Source organism: Coloeus monedula (assembly GCF_965178545.1).
Source record: "Coloeus monedula genome assembly, chromosome: 5".
NCBI lineage: Eukaryota > Metazoa > Chordata > Aves > Passeriformes > Corvidae > Coloeus > Coloeus monedula.
The window spans coordinates 62,928,400-62,943,706 of record NC_138785.1 but is presented as its reverse complement, the minus strand read 5'-3'; the positions used below and the strand labels follow the sequence as shown (position 1 = coordinate 62,943,706).

At 42.0% G+C, this 15,307-nt stretch overlaps 1 protein-coding gene across 2 annotated transcripts in view; it reads left to right on the top strand.

Annotated features, from left to right (window-relative positions):
* Window positions 1-15,307, top strand: part of CRMP1 (collapsin response mediator protein 1) — a gene marked incomplete at both ends in the record, with an annotated part of 49,191 nt that overhangs the window by 18,407 nt on the left and 15,477 nt on the right. For both annotated transcript variants that reach the window (XM_082281288.1, XM_082281289.1), the window contains 4 exons: window positions 3,476-3,660; window positions 5,203-5,367; window positions 10,338-10,399; window positions 12,034-12,114. In XM_082281288.1, coding sequence (XP_082137414.1) covers window positions 3,476-3,660; window positions 5,203-5,367; window positions 10,338-10,399; window positions 12,034-12,114 — 493 coding nt within the window. The remainder of the gene's footprint in view (window positions 1-3,475; window positions 3,661-5,202; window positions 5,368-10,337; window positions 10,400-12,033; window positions 12,115-15,307) is intronic.

Genomic DNA, 15,307 nt, shown 5'->3' with positions numbered 1-15,307 from the left:
AAATTTTGCAACCTAAGTAAGCTCTGGGTTTGTTTGGTCTCTCTTAGTTTCTTCAGCTGGAACTGCCCATTGTGTCTGAATATTTAACATAATTGTTAAATGTGGCTCAAGATTCTTTGGAGTTGGACCTTGAAACTCAGTCAGCCACATTTCAGTTGATGATCTAACTTTCCAGCTGCAGATATGGCTGATAATACAGAATTCTTGCCATGGAATGGAGCAGACACCAAACCACTCAGCCCAGAATAGGCAATGGTGTCCTGGTTTTGCTGGGATATAAAAAATCTGGATTATTTTTCTCACTCTGAAATGAGAACTGATTGGAAAAGAGAGGGTTGGGTTTCTCTTTCAGCCTAATGAAATTATTTGGGTCTTCTAATGCTTTTAACGCAGATTGTTCTGCGGAGAGGAATGCAGATGTAACCTTGAGTGTGTTTGAAGATCAGCTGTAGTTTGGAGGATGGTAGATGCTTCTTCCTGCCAATCAATGCTCGAAGTGGCTCCCTAGGTACAAGGAGCAGCATTGCATGTAGATTTTTCCTACCTGAAACTTAAGCCCTGCACACTCAGATTGCAGCTGAGAGGCAGTTCTCCAGCATCTAAATGGTATTTTAAATATTTGGTAATTTAAATGGCCATTGGTATATAAATAATATATTTTGCCTACATCTCTCCTGCCTCTGTTATCGCATGAGGAAGTGAGCCCTGTGCCAAGTGACAGGTCATGGTCTGGTGCTTGCTGTACTCTGCTCCATCCCTGCCAAGGGGAAGGGTTGGGTTCCTCTGGGCTGGAGGAACGAACAAGTGACAGGGCGAAGGACTGGGGACATGGTCTCTAGGGTGAGGAAGTGGTGAGTCAAATTAGGGGGAGCCTCAGATGCCTGAAAGAGGTCTGGGCTTGATAACCACAGAAGCACCACCATGGAGTTCTGGGAGAGGTTTTCAGCTTCCTTGGATGAAGCTCAGGAAGAGCTGAAGCCTGCTGTTTCCATTGTGCTTTAATCAGCTCAGGTACAACAGAATTTGCTAAATGGTTCAACTGAAAATGGTAGACAGCATCTGCTTTCTGGGGGTCTGAGTTTTCTGGTTGCTGATGTATGAGGAAACCATCTCAGTCATTTGCACAGTATCTAGAATGCACTTATCTGCACTGTTGTATTTTTGTCACCCACAAGTAACTGAACCCCATTCTTACTCACATACACTCTGCATTAATGAATGAGCAATTCAGGAATCCTGTCACATTATCTCCTACTCTCTGTTCTACTCAGAATAAAAATAACCTTGAGCGCCAGTGAAGATCAGACTTCTCCCAACCTTAATCTTGATGCCAGGGCAAGAGATGAGACAGATTTCTGACAAGTAGTAGTGCAGCATCATCCACAAAGGCTGTTTGGTCCCACGTCACTTCGACATGGATTATTTCAGCTGAATAAGATGTTACTCAACCATACACTGAAAATAGTGAGCATTGAGTCATCAAAAAACTTCAGTATATAGTTAGCACACTTTCACTTCGTTAGGACATGTCTTCTTGAAGAGGAAACTGGTAGATACTGATTGTGGAAGAAAATAAAAATTAATTGCTTTCGTATTTTTGTGTAGGTTTTCATTAATACTATTCTCAGAAGGCATGTTAGTCCTTGGAGTGCAGTTACTCCTTGGACATACTCAAAGGAGATGAGTCATAGTGAATTTTTTTCCCCAGTTCAATTTCTTAGCCACATAAATGCTCTACAAAGGTGGAGGGTTGTTCTGATTAAAATCTTGGGAGTGGATTTGACTAATGAAGATTAGTGCAACACCATTACTACACATGGGGCTACCTAACTGTATGCACTCATTGAATCTGCTCATGGGTGCAGTGCCTTATGATACGCCTTTGTGAGGCACATTTCACACAGAGAAGCTGCTTGCAACTTTTGTTTGTGCAGTTAGATGTACTGGGCAGCTGCCAGCTTTTGCATCCAGGTCGGTTCCCTGTTTGTCAGGGTGGTGTTAACACTGTGCAGCTGCACACAGGTTATGACAGGCTGCCAGTGCTGCACGTGTTGATGACTGTTAGGTGCCAGACATGGAGGTGCCAGCTGTCATGGGTAAGCCCTCCTGGATTTGGTCAGTGCTGGGCAGCTGTGACCCCATCCCAGGATGCTGGTGGGGAGTTTGCTGATGGAATGGCTGTGCTTCCCTCCAGCCAGAGCCCAGAGCACCGGGGGAGACAAGCTGCTGGAGGTGACATTTTTGCCTAACATTTGAAACAAATTCTTGACCTCTTGGGGCTATTTATTAACCCTGTCAGTTTGGCCAAATTCCAATGTGAATAATTATCCCTGTTTTTCTTATTTTTCCTACTGGTTTTAATGAACAGTTAATATTCACTTCTGGTTCTGCATTATCGCAGTTGGCTGTTAATCAGTTGCTGTTTTGAACTGTAGGTGGAAGTTGCATTTTAATATGGGGAAACAGATTCAGCAGCTCAGATGTCTGAGGTATTTACTTAGCTGTGGAAAAATGTTATTTTATCCAGACAAAAAAAAAATTAAGACAAGGACTCAGTGTCTGTAATATGAGATAAACTAAGTGAACTTTAATTACCTTATGGTTACCTCTAAGCCCAAATATATTGTGGTGTGACTGTGCGGAGACACAGCTTCCACACAGATCCATACCTCTCCCTGTTTGGCACCATGCAAAGTAGGCATTAAAAATGTAGTGTGGCTTTAAAAGTTAAAGGTTAACTTATTTGTAGATGAGTCCATGAATAATAAAAGTATTTTGATCATAAGTATCTGGAGTTTGATATTGGCATGGGGGACAGATTAATATTTTTAATAATGAAAAAAAAAATCCTGCTTTGAAGACCTGAAGGGAGAAAGACGGCAACAGCTGATTATAATTTTTCGACAGAATGTTTCACTAATTTTTAACTTCAAGAGGAGGATGAACAATATGAGACATGGTAGATTAAACATGTTTAGGTCTCTTAGATATGTATTTCTGTATCTTAGGTTATTTAGATTTCTTTTTAAGGATAAATTTTCATTGCTTGATGCCTTTTGCTTCTGCCATATATTTACAATTCCAGCTTGCTCCCGTATTTGATCTGTGTTTTCCTATTTTCATTTAAGAACTTAATATACAAAACTGGAGCCCCCAAGAGAGCATTAAGTGTACACAAAAGATAGGAGTCATATAAAAAAATAATCAATTTTTAATGCTGGTGCATTACAGCTCCTTTATTGGCCACTAGAGCCATGCAAAGCAAGTGGAGCTCACGGCTCAGTGAGGCAGCTCTTCTCTGCTTTGTTCTGCTGTGCTGGGCAGGATACAGGGAGCAGGTGTTGAGCTTCACCTTTCCTTTGGGGACCCACCTCCTTCTGTATGGCCCCTGGATCTCTCTTCCCTACATGCCTCAAATAGCTTTGTCCTCTGTGCTTGTTCAAATAAAGTAACACTGGCTTTCCTTGCTGTCCAGGCAAATAGGAGAGAATCTGATTGTCCCTGGAGGAGTCAAGACCATAGAGGCTAATGGGCGCATGGTTATTCCTGGGGGAATAGATGTCAACACTTATCTACAGAAGCCCTACCAAGGGATGACTGCTGTTGATGACTTCTATCAAGGCACAAAAGCAGCGCTAGCAGGGGGCACCACCATGATCAGTGAGTACTAGCAGTGCTATCTCTTCCCATGCCAGGCTGAAGCCTGTGTAGCATGTGTGGGGAGAGCTACCAGAGGCTTCATCCCGATTTTCTGAGATATTCTGCAATGAATCTTCAAATTTCTGGGCACTATGTTTGAGATCCATTCATCGTTGTTACCCAGAGCTGGCCTGAAAATGAACCTACCCTCAGAAAGAAATACTAGCCTGGGGAATTGTCTCTTGGATTTTCCTCTGAAATACAGACAAATCACTGAGGGATAATGTATATACTCTTGGGATTTTTGGAAAACAGTGTAGGTCGCACTGTATGTGTATGGCACAGAAAATCAGGCAAAGATCTGCTGCTCCCACCTAGTGCTGTTTCAAGGGCTTTGGAAATAACAAGATGCTTATTTATGAACTTAGGTTTGGCAGCAGGAACTGAGGAAGTCCCTACCAGAGATGTCCTTGAGGAACATCTTGGTGAAAGGAAGAAGTGCTTCCACTTGTTCTACTTGTTAAAAACCCTTCTTCTTTCTACAGATGGTGGGACAAGATTTATCTCTTTCCTTCTGGCTGTGACTTGACTTTGGTTAGATGTTGTGAGGCAGTTGTTCAGGTGCCATAAATTGTCATGGCTTCCTTGTGAAGAGAAGATTCCCAGTGGAGTTTTACCCCCGCTGAATTGGGATTCGGGGTTTTTTTTTTTTGGTGTTGTCTGTTGCCCATCTTTAGCAGCAGGTATCAGCTGAAAGACTCTCTGGCCATAGGCACAAAATTCACTGCTGTTCATTCCTTTTTGTTAATAGCTTTTTTCAGTCTGTGTTCTTCAGCTGAGTATTCCTGTGCAGAGTTAGGCTTGCAAATGCCACTTGTAAGCCCTTCTTGCTTTGTTTCCATATGAACTTTTGACCTAGCCCTGCAGAGTGAGGTACAAATGCATAAGTAGTCATGTCTTTATGTCAATTGATGGTGTGGCATCATTAGAGGCAGATCTTGAGACAGGGGAGAGGCAGGACATTCAATGTACTGTAGAGTGTGACTGAGTGTTTGTGCTCAGCGTCAGCCCCATTCAAACCTTTGGCTGTATTCCCAGTTTTGGCTGCTGAGAAAACATTGAACATCTGCACTGATGTATTGGTAGGGCAGAGTGGGCCAGTTCAGTGACTATAAGGCACTGGTTTTGTTGTTCTTACTGTGAAATACATAGAGATGGACATATCAGGCAAGAAATACAGCTAAGTCCAGAACCTGTGGTCTCTTAAAATAGAGGAAAGGGAAAGACAGATGTTTCCTAAACCGTGAGGTGTTTGGCTCCCCCTTTGTGTGTCTGTTGATGCTGCACCAAGCAGGTTACCAGACTCATCTTTTGTATAGACTGTTCACAAAGTCTGCTGCACCTGAGGCAGCAAGACCTGGCTGACACCCCACAGTTACAGTCAGCACACAGACTGCCTCCAGGGCTGCTGTTTTGGCTGAGGTGCTGGAAGAGTGCTCGCTTTGGGGAAGTCTGAATGGTGCGCATACTGTCCAGCTAACAGACACCCAATCTTTTTTTCAGTTGACCATGTGCTTCCAGAACCTGGATCAAGTTTACTGACCTCCTTTGAGAAGTGGCATGAGGCAGCTGATACCAAATCCTGTTGTGATTACTCCCTCCATGTGGACATCACCAGCTGGTATGATGGCGTTCGAGAAGAGCTGGAAGTACTGGTGCAAGACAAAGGTTAGTGAGTGAAATGTTAGCAGTGTTTTTTGGTTTTATTGAAATATCATATGGAGGTGAAATTTTGATGTATTTTAATGAATGCATAGGCACTGGCTATGCTGGCCAACGTTCTTCACTATCTTGAACTTGTATTTTCTCTTGCTGCTGTGTAAAATGGACCTGAAACTTTGTGCATATGTATGACTTTGTCCATTATAGGCATGGAAGATTAAGATGTGTATGTTGTCATATACAAATGTATCACTTTATCCTTGCTTGTATATGTGGAAATAGGCTCAGACATTGCATAGGTAGGTTTTTTCCAAAGGTTAAACTCAGAGATCAGCATTTAGGATAATCAGCCCAGTCACCTTAGATCCTCTGTTTAATGGATGAAGAAAATGAAAGTTCAAGGTAGAGTTCAGGTTTTAAGTAGACTGGAATGTTTGATTCAGATGCCTCAAATTAAAACCAAATATGAAGAGCACATGGGTCTGTGAAAATGTCACTACAGGCTAGATCTCATTTCTCACCAATGACTTGGGATAATTTACTTGCTGGGAGTCGATTTTTAAATAAAATATTTTTAAAACAGATTCCAGTTATTAGAAAAAAGAGATGCTAAAGTTAAGTACCTAATACTGAAAAAATGCCCTGATTTTCTCAAGTGCTTCTCTCCAGTGGCTTTCCCTGAAGTTACTAGAAGATGCTTTGTTTCAACACTTGCAAAAAAAAGGTCACTTATTTAGGAATCTAAGACACTTTTATGGGTATGACTGTATTCAATTAACAGGCCTATTTTCACATGAGATGCTGTAGGTTGCCCTACCTGGACTTCAGCTACCACTTCAGAATAGCACAGATGAAACCTCTCCTAAATGCATTTCCACACATGCAGGCTCAACATGGCAGTCTCATATATGGAGGGCCCCAGATATCTCTGTGTGGACAATGGGATCTAGCCTTCAGAACGTCCTAGCTAAGATCTTGTTCCTTAAAATTTTGCCTAACAGCATGTATTTTCTTTCCAGAATCATATATTTTCACATATTTTTAACTTTATTCTTCCCTTGAAAATGTATGGATATTAATTAGGGAATATTTTCTGAAATGATGTACAGTTTCCATGGGCAAATCAGAATGACTCTTCTATTGGGAAATGATACGTACATGCAGCATCCTTTGTAATGTATAGTGCTAGTGATAACTTAGATGTGAAAGGTTCCCCTTTTGGAAAAAGGTACTCTCAAAGTAGGAAAAAAAAGCAAAATGCTTTTTTTGAGTGAACAGTTGTTTGCTGAGATGCCATGGAGGTGCAGTCACCCGGGCGAGTTTATTCCATGTCACAGGATGCTAACAGTATATGTGCTGTATAACCAGATTTTAGGCAACAAAACACTTCCAGCAGCAAGACTGCACGTAATTACAGAAACTGCAGCTGGTCTTCCATAGGTCTCTAGTATAGGTGATTTTTACAAGGTGATGACATCTGTCAACACAGATTGTGCCAAATCTGTGCTGTTTCCCTGCTATCAGCATTAACATGAATCTGCTGCTGTGCATTAGCTGACTGTACTTTCAGACAAGTATACTGTGCCTTGTTTCAAAGGTCGAGTTTATTTTCCAGAGCTCCCTGACCACAGATGGCTCAGCACTCCCAAATTTGCCTGAGGGTTTACATTAAAAGCCTGATGCAGACAGGTTAATAGTTTTCTCCAACTATTGAAATGTGAGTTTTCTGTATAAATCTGACCTGCCTCTGAGTCATCAGGGGAAGCAGAAATCTGTTCACTGGTTCATGAACTGAGATGTGTGATGGAGCCTTGGTGGCCTCTTCAGTGGCGAGAGCATTAGGAGGTCGCCTTTGTTCTCATGTCTGTCTCAGGCAGGCAGTGTGAGTTACTCTCACATGTTAGGAGACACAAGGTAAGGGTGGGTATGAAAGCACAAGCACAATAGGAAATAATTCAGCATGGCAAAGGCTTTCAAATTAACGGGTAATATTTCCTGATAATTGGAAACATTTGAGCCAGCTGGTGCAAATAGACTTGATGTCAGTGGAGTGACCCTGGTTTTCATCAGCTGGGAATCTGGATTGAATTGGTTCTCGGCTGATTAGGGGTGAGTTAGCTGAGTGACAGGGCTCAGCTCATTGTGTTTCAGTGCTACATGTGCCTAATGCAATCAGCATGAGTAACAGGGGAGCTCACAGAGTGGCTGTTGAGGTGCCTTGTCATGAGGTATAATTGAACAATTAATCAGTTTTAAATCAATACAAAGCTAATTTAAGGAGACACAGGCTTTGGAAGGGCCCAGAGATTTTGTAGAGTCAAATATTAATTATAAACACTCAGGCTTGTAGCATTTCAGCTGCTATTTTGGTATTGGGCTTTTTCAGTATATGCAAAGGAGCAAGAGCCTGAAATTGGCTGACAGGGGCCTCACTGGTTCCTTTGACTTTGTCACTGTTCAAAGAAACCTGTAGTCCTGCCTAAAATTTAGAGAGGATTCTGTTGAGTACCCGTGGTGTGAGAGCAAGTAGGACATTAACAAGAATGTAGTGTGTAACAGATGTTAAGCATTAAGGTCAATAGGCCATGGACCAGGGCTTGTGAAAAGCTGCATAATTCCAATGAGTAGGTCAAGGAACCAGGCCAGGGCAAGGAGTCTAATCTTGGATACCTGTATATGTAAATTTGTGTTATTTATCTTGGTGTCTGGTATGGGTGCTCTCTTTGCAAGGCAGGATTGTTCCCACCATCTCTCCTGTTAGCTGTACAGGCAGCCCCTGAAATGCTCTTCTACTGTGTGTATATCTGGTGGTAGCTGAGGGTGTGAATATGTGTTTACATGGGAGAACTCTTCTTCTGCACTGTGAGCAGGCTCAAGATCCTATGGCAGGATCCCTACTGGGATCCCTTCTAATCCCATTAATTTCAGGGAGAACATTAAAGAGAGTGAGAGTAAAACTTGGTCATTTTATCAAGGTCAGAAGAGGGCCTAAGAAGATACAAAGGCAATAAAAGAGAAAGGATGAAAATACATATTATTTGGGTCAGTGTATGTCTTCCAACCATAGTACTCAGAGAAAGCTGCCTTATCTCCTGGAGGACTGTGGTGGAATGAATTACCTTTGGCTAGACCCTAGTTGATAAGGGAGAGCGATCGGTAACCCAGCTCTTGGCTTACAGCGAAATGTGTATGAGAGGTCAGTCCTGTGCCATCCCTGAGGCCAGCTGGCATGGCTCAGACCAGGCCTAACACATCCTCATTGCTTGGTGTGTGCATGAGCAACCCCGTAGAAAGGTGGCTTCTGGGTGCAGCTGACATCTGACCCCACATGGGATGGGTTCATGGAGAGAAAATTGAGCTTTCCCCTAAGGCAGGCAGGATGGATGTGCTGGGTGCTGCTGTGAGCAGTCTGAGGAAGACGGGGCTGAGGGTGGGAGGCTGCAAACACCGGCCTCAGAGAAGGCCTAGTCAAGCTTAGGTTGTAGAGTAAGAAGGGACTGAGTACTTTGATACTGTAATGAGGAATAGATGGAGGGATTACAGCTAGTAAAGGCCATATGCATTTTCTGAGAACTTGATAAATAGGAAAAGAGGAAGAAAGGATGGGCTTACAGGCTGGATTTGCTTGGTGTGGAAGCCAGCTAGGAGGGGCCAGCTCCTGCTTTGTGTATCTCTCTGAGCTGCCTGGACTTAGCAGGAAGACATAGTACCAGGGATCATTTCAACGTTTTGTCCTGCATGTATCCTGGGGTATTTTAGTCCTGTAATTGTGAATAAATGAATTCTATGTGTGTGTGAGCAGTCATACCCTCTGCCTGAGGATGTATTTGCTCATTCTAGACTCCTGAAGGAGTTATATCTTCATCAGAGAGCCTTATTCATTTTGTGTAGACAACATGAATAACATGAACAGATCTCTTTCTTTTTCTTCTTGCCCCAGGAAACACAGTTTTTATCATAGCCATTTTGAAATGCAGCATATACAGCTTAAATAGTTTAAAATTTACTTTTCTTTTAAGCTAGAAAACTACAATATTGGTCCCTGGACCAAACTGGGGATCTTGTCAGTAGACTAAAGAGTAAGGCAAATAAAGAAACTAATATGAATTAATATGTTCATAGATGAACAGAAGACATTTGTAATTCTCATTCTGTAAGAATACAAAGCTGTGTAAATAACCACATCTTTGAAATAAATAGCAATACTTGTAGGGATTTGAATACAGGGGATTCTTGACAACTGGCACTCTTATGGATAGCATTTCTAAAGGATTTCTGAAATTTGAAACTGTCATCTTCCTTGTTTTTTTATGGCTGCCAGCATAAATCCTTCCATCTTTGGAAGGCAGAAAGAGAGGTGTGGTGACCTGCCTGTAAAACTGGTTTCAGGCTTTGTTTCTACTCCTTCCCAGTTTCTACCATCAGCTAAGCTGGGCGCTTTGGAGTGTAAGGTCAAGAAAAAGCAAGTCTGTATGCACATTCAGATACACAGTTCCTACATCTTCTCAGCACTTTGGGGGAACCTAACTAGAAGTTTTATCTACCAAAAAGCACAGTTTAGATCAAGCTGAAATGTTTTCCTGATTAGTTAAGGAAACCTAAAAAGAAAAACAGTGATTCACAGAACCTTACACAAGGTTTTTTAAATGTCACAAACTTTACATGCTTGCTTTAGCCACCGTTGCTTGTCTGAGTTGGCTACAAGCAATCCTGTTTGCAGTGGTGGCTGGGTTACTCCTGGGATGAACACAGGCTACCCACAGCATCCCAACAAATTCCCCCAGAGAAGAGGACATCCAGGCTTCTAGTCCTAGCTGCTGCAATGCAGCTGTGAAGCCATGCTTGATTTTTGGCAGTTGCTGGTGAAAAGTCTAGTCCAGATATACCCTATTACTTACTTTTCCTGAAGTTTTTGTTTAAATACAATTTAAGAATACACTTACATGGCAACACCTTTGAATTTTGTCTTGGAACAGGTGTGAACTCTTTTCAAGTCTACATGGCGTACAAAGATCTCTACCAAATGTCCGACAGCCAGGTATTGCTCTGAATGCTTTTCATTGCTGTGATCTGTCCTCTCTTTTCTCATCTCCCAACACTTGAGGAGTTGCTGAGGTTGAATCCCAGAGGAACATTCTCACTGGCCTGATTGGCAATGGGAGAAATGTGCTGTGGTGACCTGCTCTCTGGAGGGTCAGTGCTGAGCTGTGTAGAACACCTGCATGTGTTTCTTCAAGTGTATGAAATTCCCCTTCCGTAGAGATCTTCTGGTGTCTCCCAACATTGCAGCCACTCAGCTCTGCTCAGGATTTCTTTTGTTTTATTTTGCAGTACCTTTTGAGAACTCTAGGTCAGAGAGGGAGAAAAAGATGAAGCACTCGAAGCAGTGGCAATTCTGAAATTTCAAGAGTTTCTTGGTTGCTATAAGCAGCTAAATGGAGTTGCTCCTTGGGGGAGGTGGCCTTTTCTCATTAGGGCTGGAGATAATAATGAGCTTGTTTGTCCAGAGCTCATTACAGATTCCAGACTCTTCAGCTTTCCAATTCATACACATCAGGCCACTGTAAATGGACAATGGCACCTGTTAGTAATAATAATGTTTGCTTATTCAGTTGAGAAAATGTTTCTTTCTTACTTATTCCCAGAGCTACAGCTCTTAGTCTCTTAAATAACTGTTGTTACACTTCCAATACATGTGGTTTTAATTGGAATTTTAAACATAATAATTTATAACTATTCTCTGAGAGGCAGTGCCTGTTAAATTCAACTCCCTGTTGGAATTGCCAAGAAGAATACATCAAAATGTTTAATGTGTGGCTGGACTAATGGCTGTTACCTTGTTTAAATGTCCATGTTGCAAGCTGTGTCTTGCAGCCCTTTCAACTAGGCCCATTCAGGCCCATTCACAAGGGCCTGAAATGCCCTAGTGCAAAAGTAGACACTGAAGAACCTATGTCTTCAATATTTAATCTGTGTTTGAAAACTGGGCTCCCATGTTACTGAAGTCTGGTTTAAAACAGGAACACATAAGCTGAATACCTTTTGGAAAGGAAACTGTATTTCAGTAGATGTGTGCTCAGAAATTAACAGTAAAAGCAACAGGATCAACTACTGCCTTTCTTTGTGGATGGGTGTTGAATCTTAGAAAGCAATTAAAAAACGAAGGATGCTCTAGAGAAAATACTGCAACTTCTAACTGCAGAATTAAAGATGTTGGTGAAAACTCAACAATGACTGATCTAAGAAGATGGTGCAAAGTGTCTGCACTTCAGAAAAGAGATGTTCTAGCCATACTAAAGTGTCTGTAGTATATGGCAATAATTCAATTTTACATTTGCTAAAACTACAGAAAAGAGGGTCACTAAATGTAGGCCTGTGTGGGAGGCATGGTGAGGTGGCCCTGCAGTGCAGGGGCTGGGGCAGACTGTCCCAGGGAAATCCAGCCCTACTTGGGGCTGTTGACCCTGTCTTGGTGCAGCTGGTGTGTACAGGGGTGGGTAAGTCAACACCCATCAGTGAAGCTCAGGTTCTGTGTAGAAAAGAGATCATTTGCTATTCACCAATATAATTACCAGCATAGAAGGTACAAAACCAAGGTGAATAGGGAGGTCTGAGTGCTAAGTAATGTATTTTCCTTATTCAGCAGTGTTTCTTTCTTTTATCTACCTGCAGCTTTATGAAGCCTTTACCTTTCTAAAGAGTCTTGGGGCTGTTATCCTGGTCCATGCTGAAAATGGAGACTTGATAGCTCAGGTGAGTGAACCATAATTTTTACTTCACTTTGTGAGATGATATATACAAGAGAAGAAGTAAAATAGGCCAGTCAGAGAATGGATAGGAAGAAAGGAACACCCTAGGAAGAGCCTTAATTGAGCCTGGTGCCCTGTACACTGCTGGTATAAAGCCTGGGATGACAGAATGGAGGCTCTTTTGCATTAACTGGCAGAGCATCCTTGAGATAGGGCCATGATCCCAGGCAGCTCCTTGCCTTGGCAGTAGATGAGGACTAGATAAGGGGGGCAGAAGGAGGCAAGATTTCTTCTGAATCCAGCAGATGCAAGCAAAGTAGAACAGTGTAAAGCCTTGTTCACAGATTTTGGGTACAAAAAGTGGATCTGAAAGCTTTATATGAACATCTTTTGCTGCAGTTATCAGCATAAGCAGCACAGTGTGTTTGGAACGGGTATTAAAGCTCATAGACCTATTTATTTTTGAGAATATTCTTGTAAATCTCTGAAGTTTGAGAATAAGAACTACTCTGATCTTGTAGACATTTCAAAAATATGTGTTTAAGAGTAATCCATGCTCTTAGAAGAGGCATGTCAGAAACAGGAAGCTGGGCTCAAGGTCAGAATGTTCCATTAAAGCATCCTGGATCTCCAGTGCAGCCCTTGCAGGTCAGGTGCCCTGGGAACCGCTGTCCTCCCACTGGACTGTGCCATGCTCTGATTGGTGCCACAACACGTGGAAACATGGAAAGAGGCAACCCAAGGACAGCAGTTGATAGTAAACCTCCCTCTGTTCTTTCAGAGGCCAGGATTTCCCTCTAAAACAGAAGGGGCAGGTTTGGGTGGGTGTTGTTATGATGCTACATTTGTGACAGATGAATCTTTGAAGGCTGTTGCAGAGATGTCTCACTCCTCTGATCCCTTGTACGTGCATCGAGCCCCTCTTAGGTCGGTGAGGCTCTGAGTGAGCCATCTGATTTATCTGCTGAGCTGCTTATCTGCTGGCTTATCTGCTAAGGACTGGGCTGCAGAGCTGACAAGGAAATTACAGCAGCTAAAGCTGTCTTTGAGATCTGGACAAGGCAACCCACCTTGTCTCATGGCTAAGGGAGAACCTCAAGGGAATGTTTAAGTCGTTTGGCAATGTGTAGTAACTCTTGTCTTGGGTGTATTTTGTTTTTCCCTCTGTGGGAAAGACACACCTCTATCTGCCTGGTTAGAATTTACCCCCTTTGAGATTTGCCTTTTGCTTTTAACTTTGAGTTCGGCCAAAATAACCACTGGGATCAAAAGTTACTAGTAAGGAGTCAGCAGGCACATACAGTGCAGTCATGTCCTTCCCCCACTGAAACTAGGTGACAACCCTCATTTGAATTCAAGAGAGGAAAAAAGCTGATTTCTTGTGAAGTTTAGCATGAATAAAAAGTATTAAATACATAATTTATGGTTTTAATACAACATAAAATATCCAGTAGAATTAAAATGACTAATAATAAGCATGGTTAAGTCAATATTACTGTAGGAATGGCAAATAAAACAAATCAAATGGCACGTGTGGTGTTTTGATACATTGCCTATTAAAATCAAGGCACACTCATGGAACTGCATTTTTGATAGAAATCTATTTCATTTACATTTTTCTCTGATCAGCCTTAATATACAGCCATCGAATATGAACAAACAGGACAGAAACATTATTAGGAAAAGAGGAAGTGGTAAATAAATGTAAATTATGTTATACATCAACATATTTGTTCACCATTGCCATGTCTCATAAAATCTGTCTTTCTCTATGCTTTTATTTAGAAGAATTATTTGGATAGTGAAAAGAAAGCTGCCTGCACATAGGTTTTTTAGGACTGTCCTGTGTGAAAATACAAATTTGATCTTGTCAAACAAATATTCTAGTTTATTAGCACTATCAAGTCCTCTTACAGTGGCCTTTTATCATATGATCTGATTTTATTACTTCCTTCAAGATGCAAGTCTGTCCTACTTTGTGTATCTATTCTGTGTCAACTTGCTATTTTTTATATGGTTGTAACTTCATTTTATTGCTGTATTTTAATTATCTGACGTCTTTAACTGGCACTGTTCGGAGCTGGTGCATTAATGATCCAGAACAGCTGTTTTTAAGAATACCTATGAAACCTTATGTTTTTCTAACCAAAATGTTCTTACACAGTCAGATTAATATGTTCCTGTTACTGCCTCTTCAGCCTTGATTGATTGCAGTGAAGGCTAAAGTATATATGAATTTTACCTTGTTCAGTTTTACTGGAGTATGTTGGTAATGTGTGAGCTTTTCACCCTCAGGGAGCTGGGATCAGATATTTATTGGTTGACACATTCAAATATGTTCAGTAACTTCATCCTGGTCTCTAGGGGACATTTGTCTGTGTCACAGAGCCATTACATCGTTGAGCTGGGCTCATTAGAGCCCTGTGGGCAGGGCAGGCCAGGGCCAGAGGTACAGCAGCAGCTCTGGTTCCACTCCTGCTCTGCTGTCAGGCCTGGACCCACCTCAGATGAAAAGGGCTTGACCACCAGTTTCTGCAAAAAGGGAAATTTATTCCAACACCACTGTTCAGATTTAAATTAAGTGAAGCTTTCTGTCTATTTAAAAATAAATTATCTCACTGCTATGAATCTGGATAGCACAGAATTTTTTTCTGGCAAACCCCTATTGGTCCTGAGATGGGCTTTTTGATGGGGACATGGTGCCCTTGCAACTGGAGGGCACTGTTTTGCTTTATAAAATCATAATTTCAGTGATTCACTGTATAGGAATAAAGTGTTAAGAAAACTGAAAGTGTCAGCAATGCTGAAAGTTTGAGAAAGTGCTTTGTGGATTGCAACCAGGGAGGAACTTGAGCAAGTAAATAAGGAATGGCAGGCTGGAAGTACCCATAATTACTATTTAGTGTATTGGTTGAAGCCCATTCCCTGGGCTGGTGTTGTGGTGTCAAGTAGGACTGTCTGGAGGGCAGAGGAGATTTCTGATGGTGCAGCTCAATGTCTTGGGGCACAAATATGCTCAGTCACATGGCAGAGACCAGTGCTGGCTGTGCTGGTGTGGCGTGGGTCCAGTTTAGAGCCAGTGTTTTCAGTGTTCCGTGGCTTTTGCAGTTGCATTTACAGTGACACTAAAAGGGGCAGTCAGACCTTATGGCTGTTGATCTCCCTGAGGACACTGGGTGCAAGGGCCTCATCCTGGA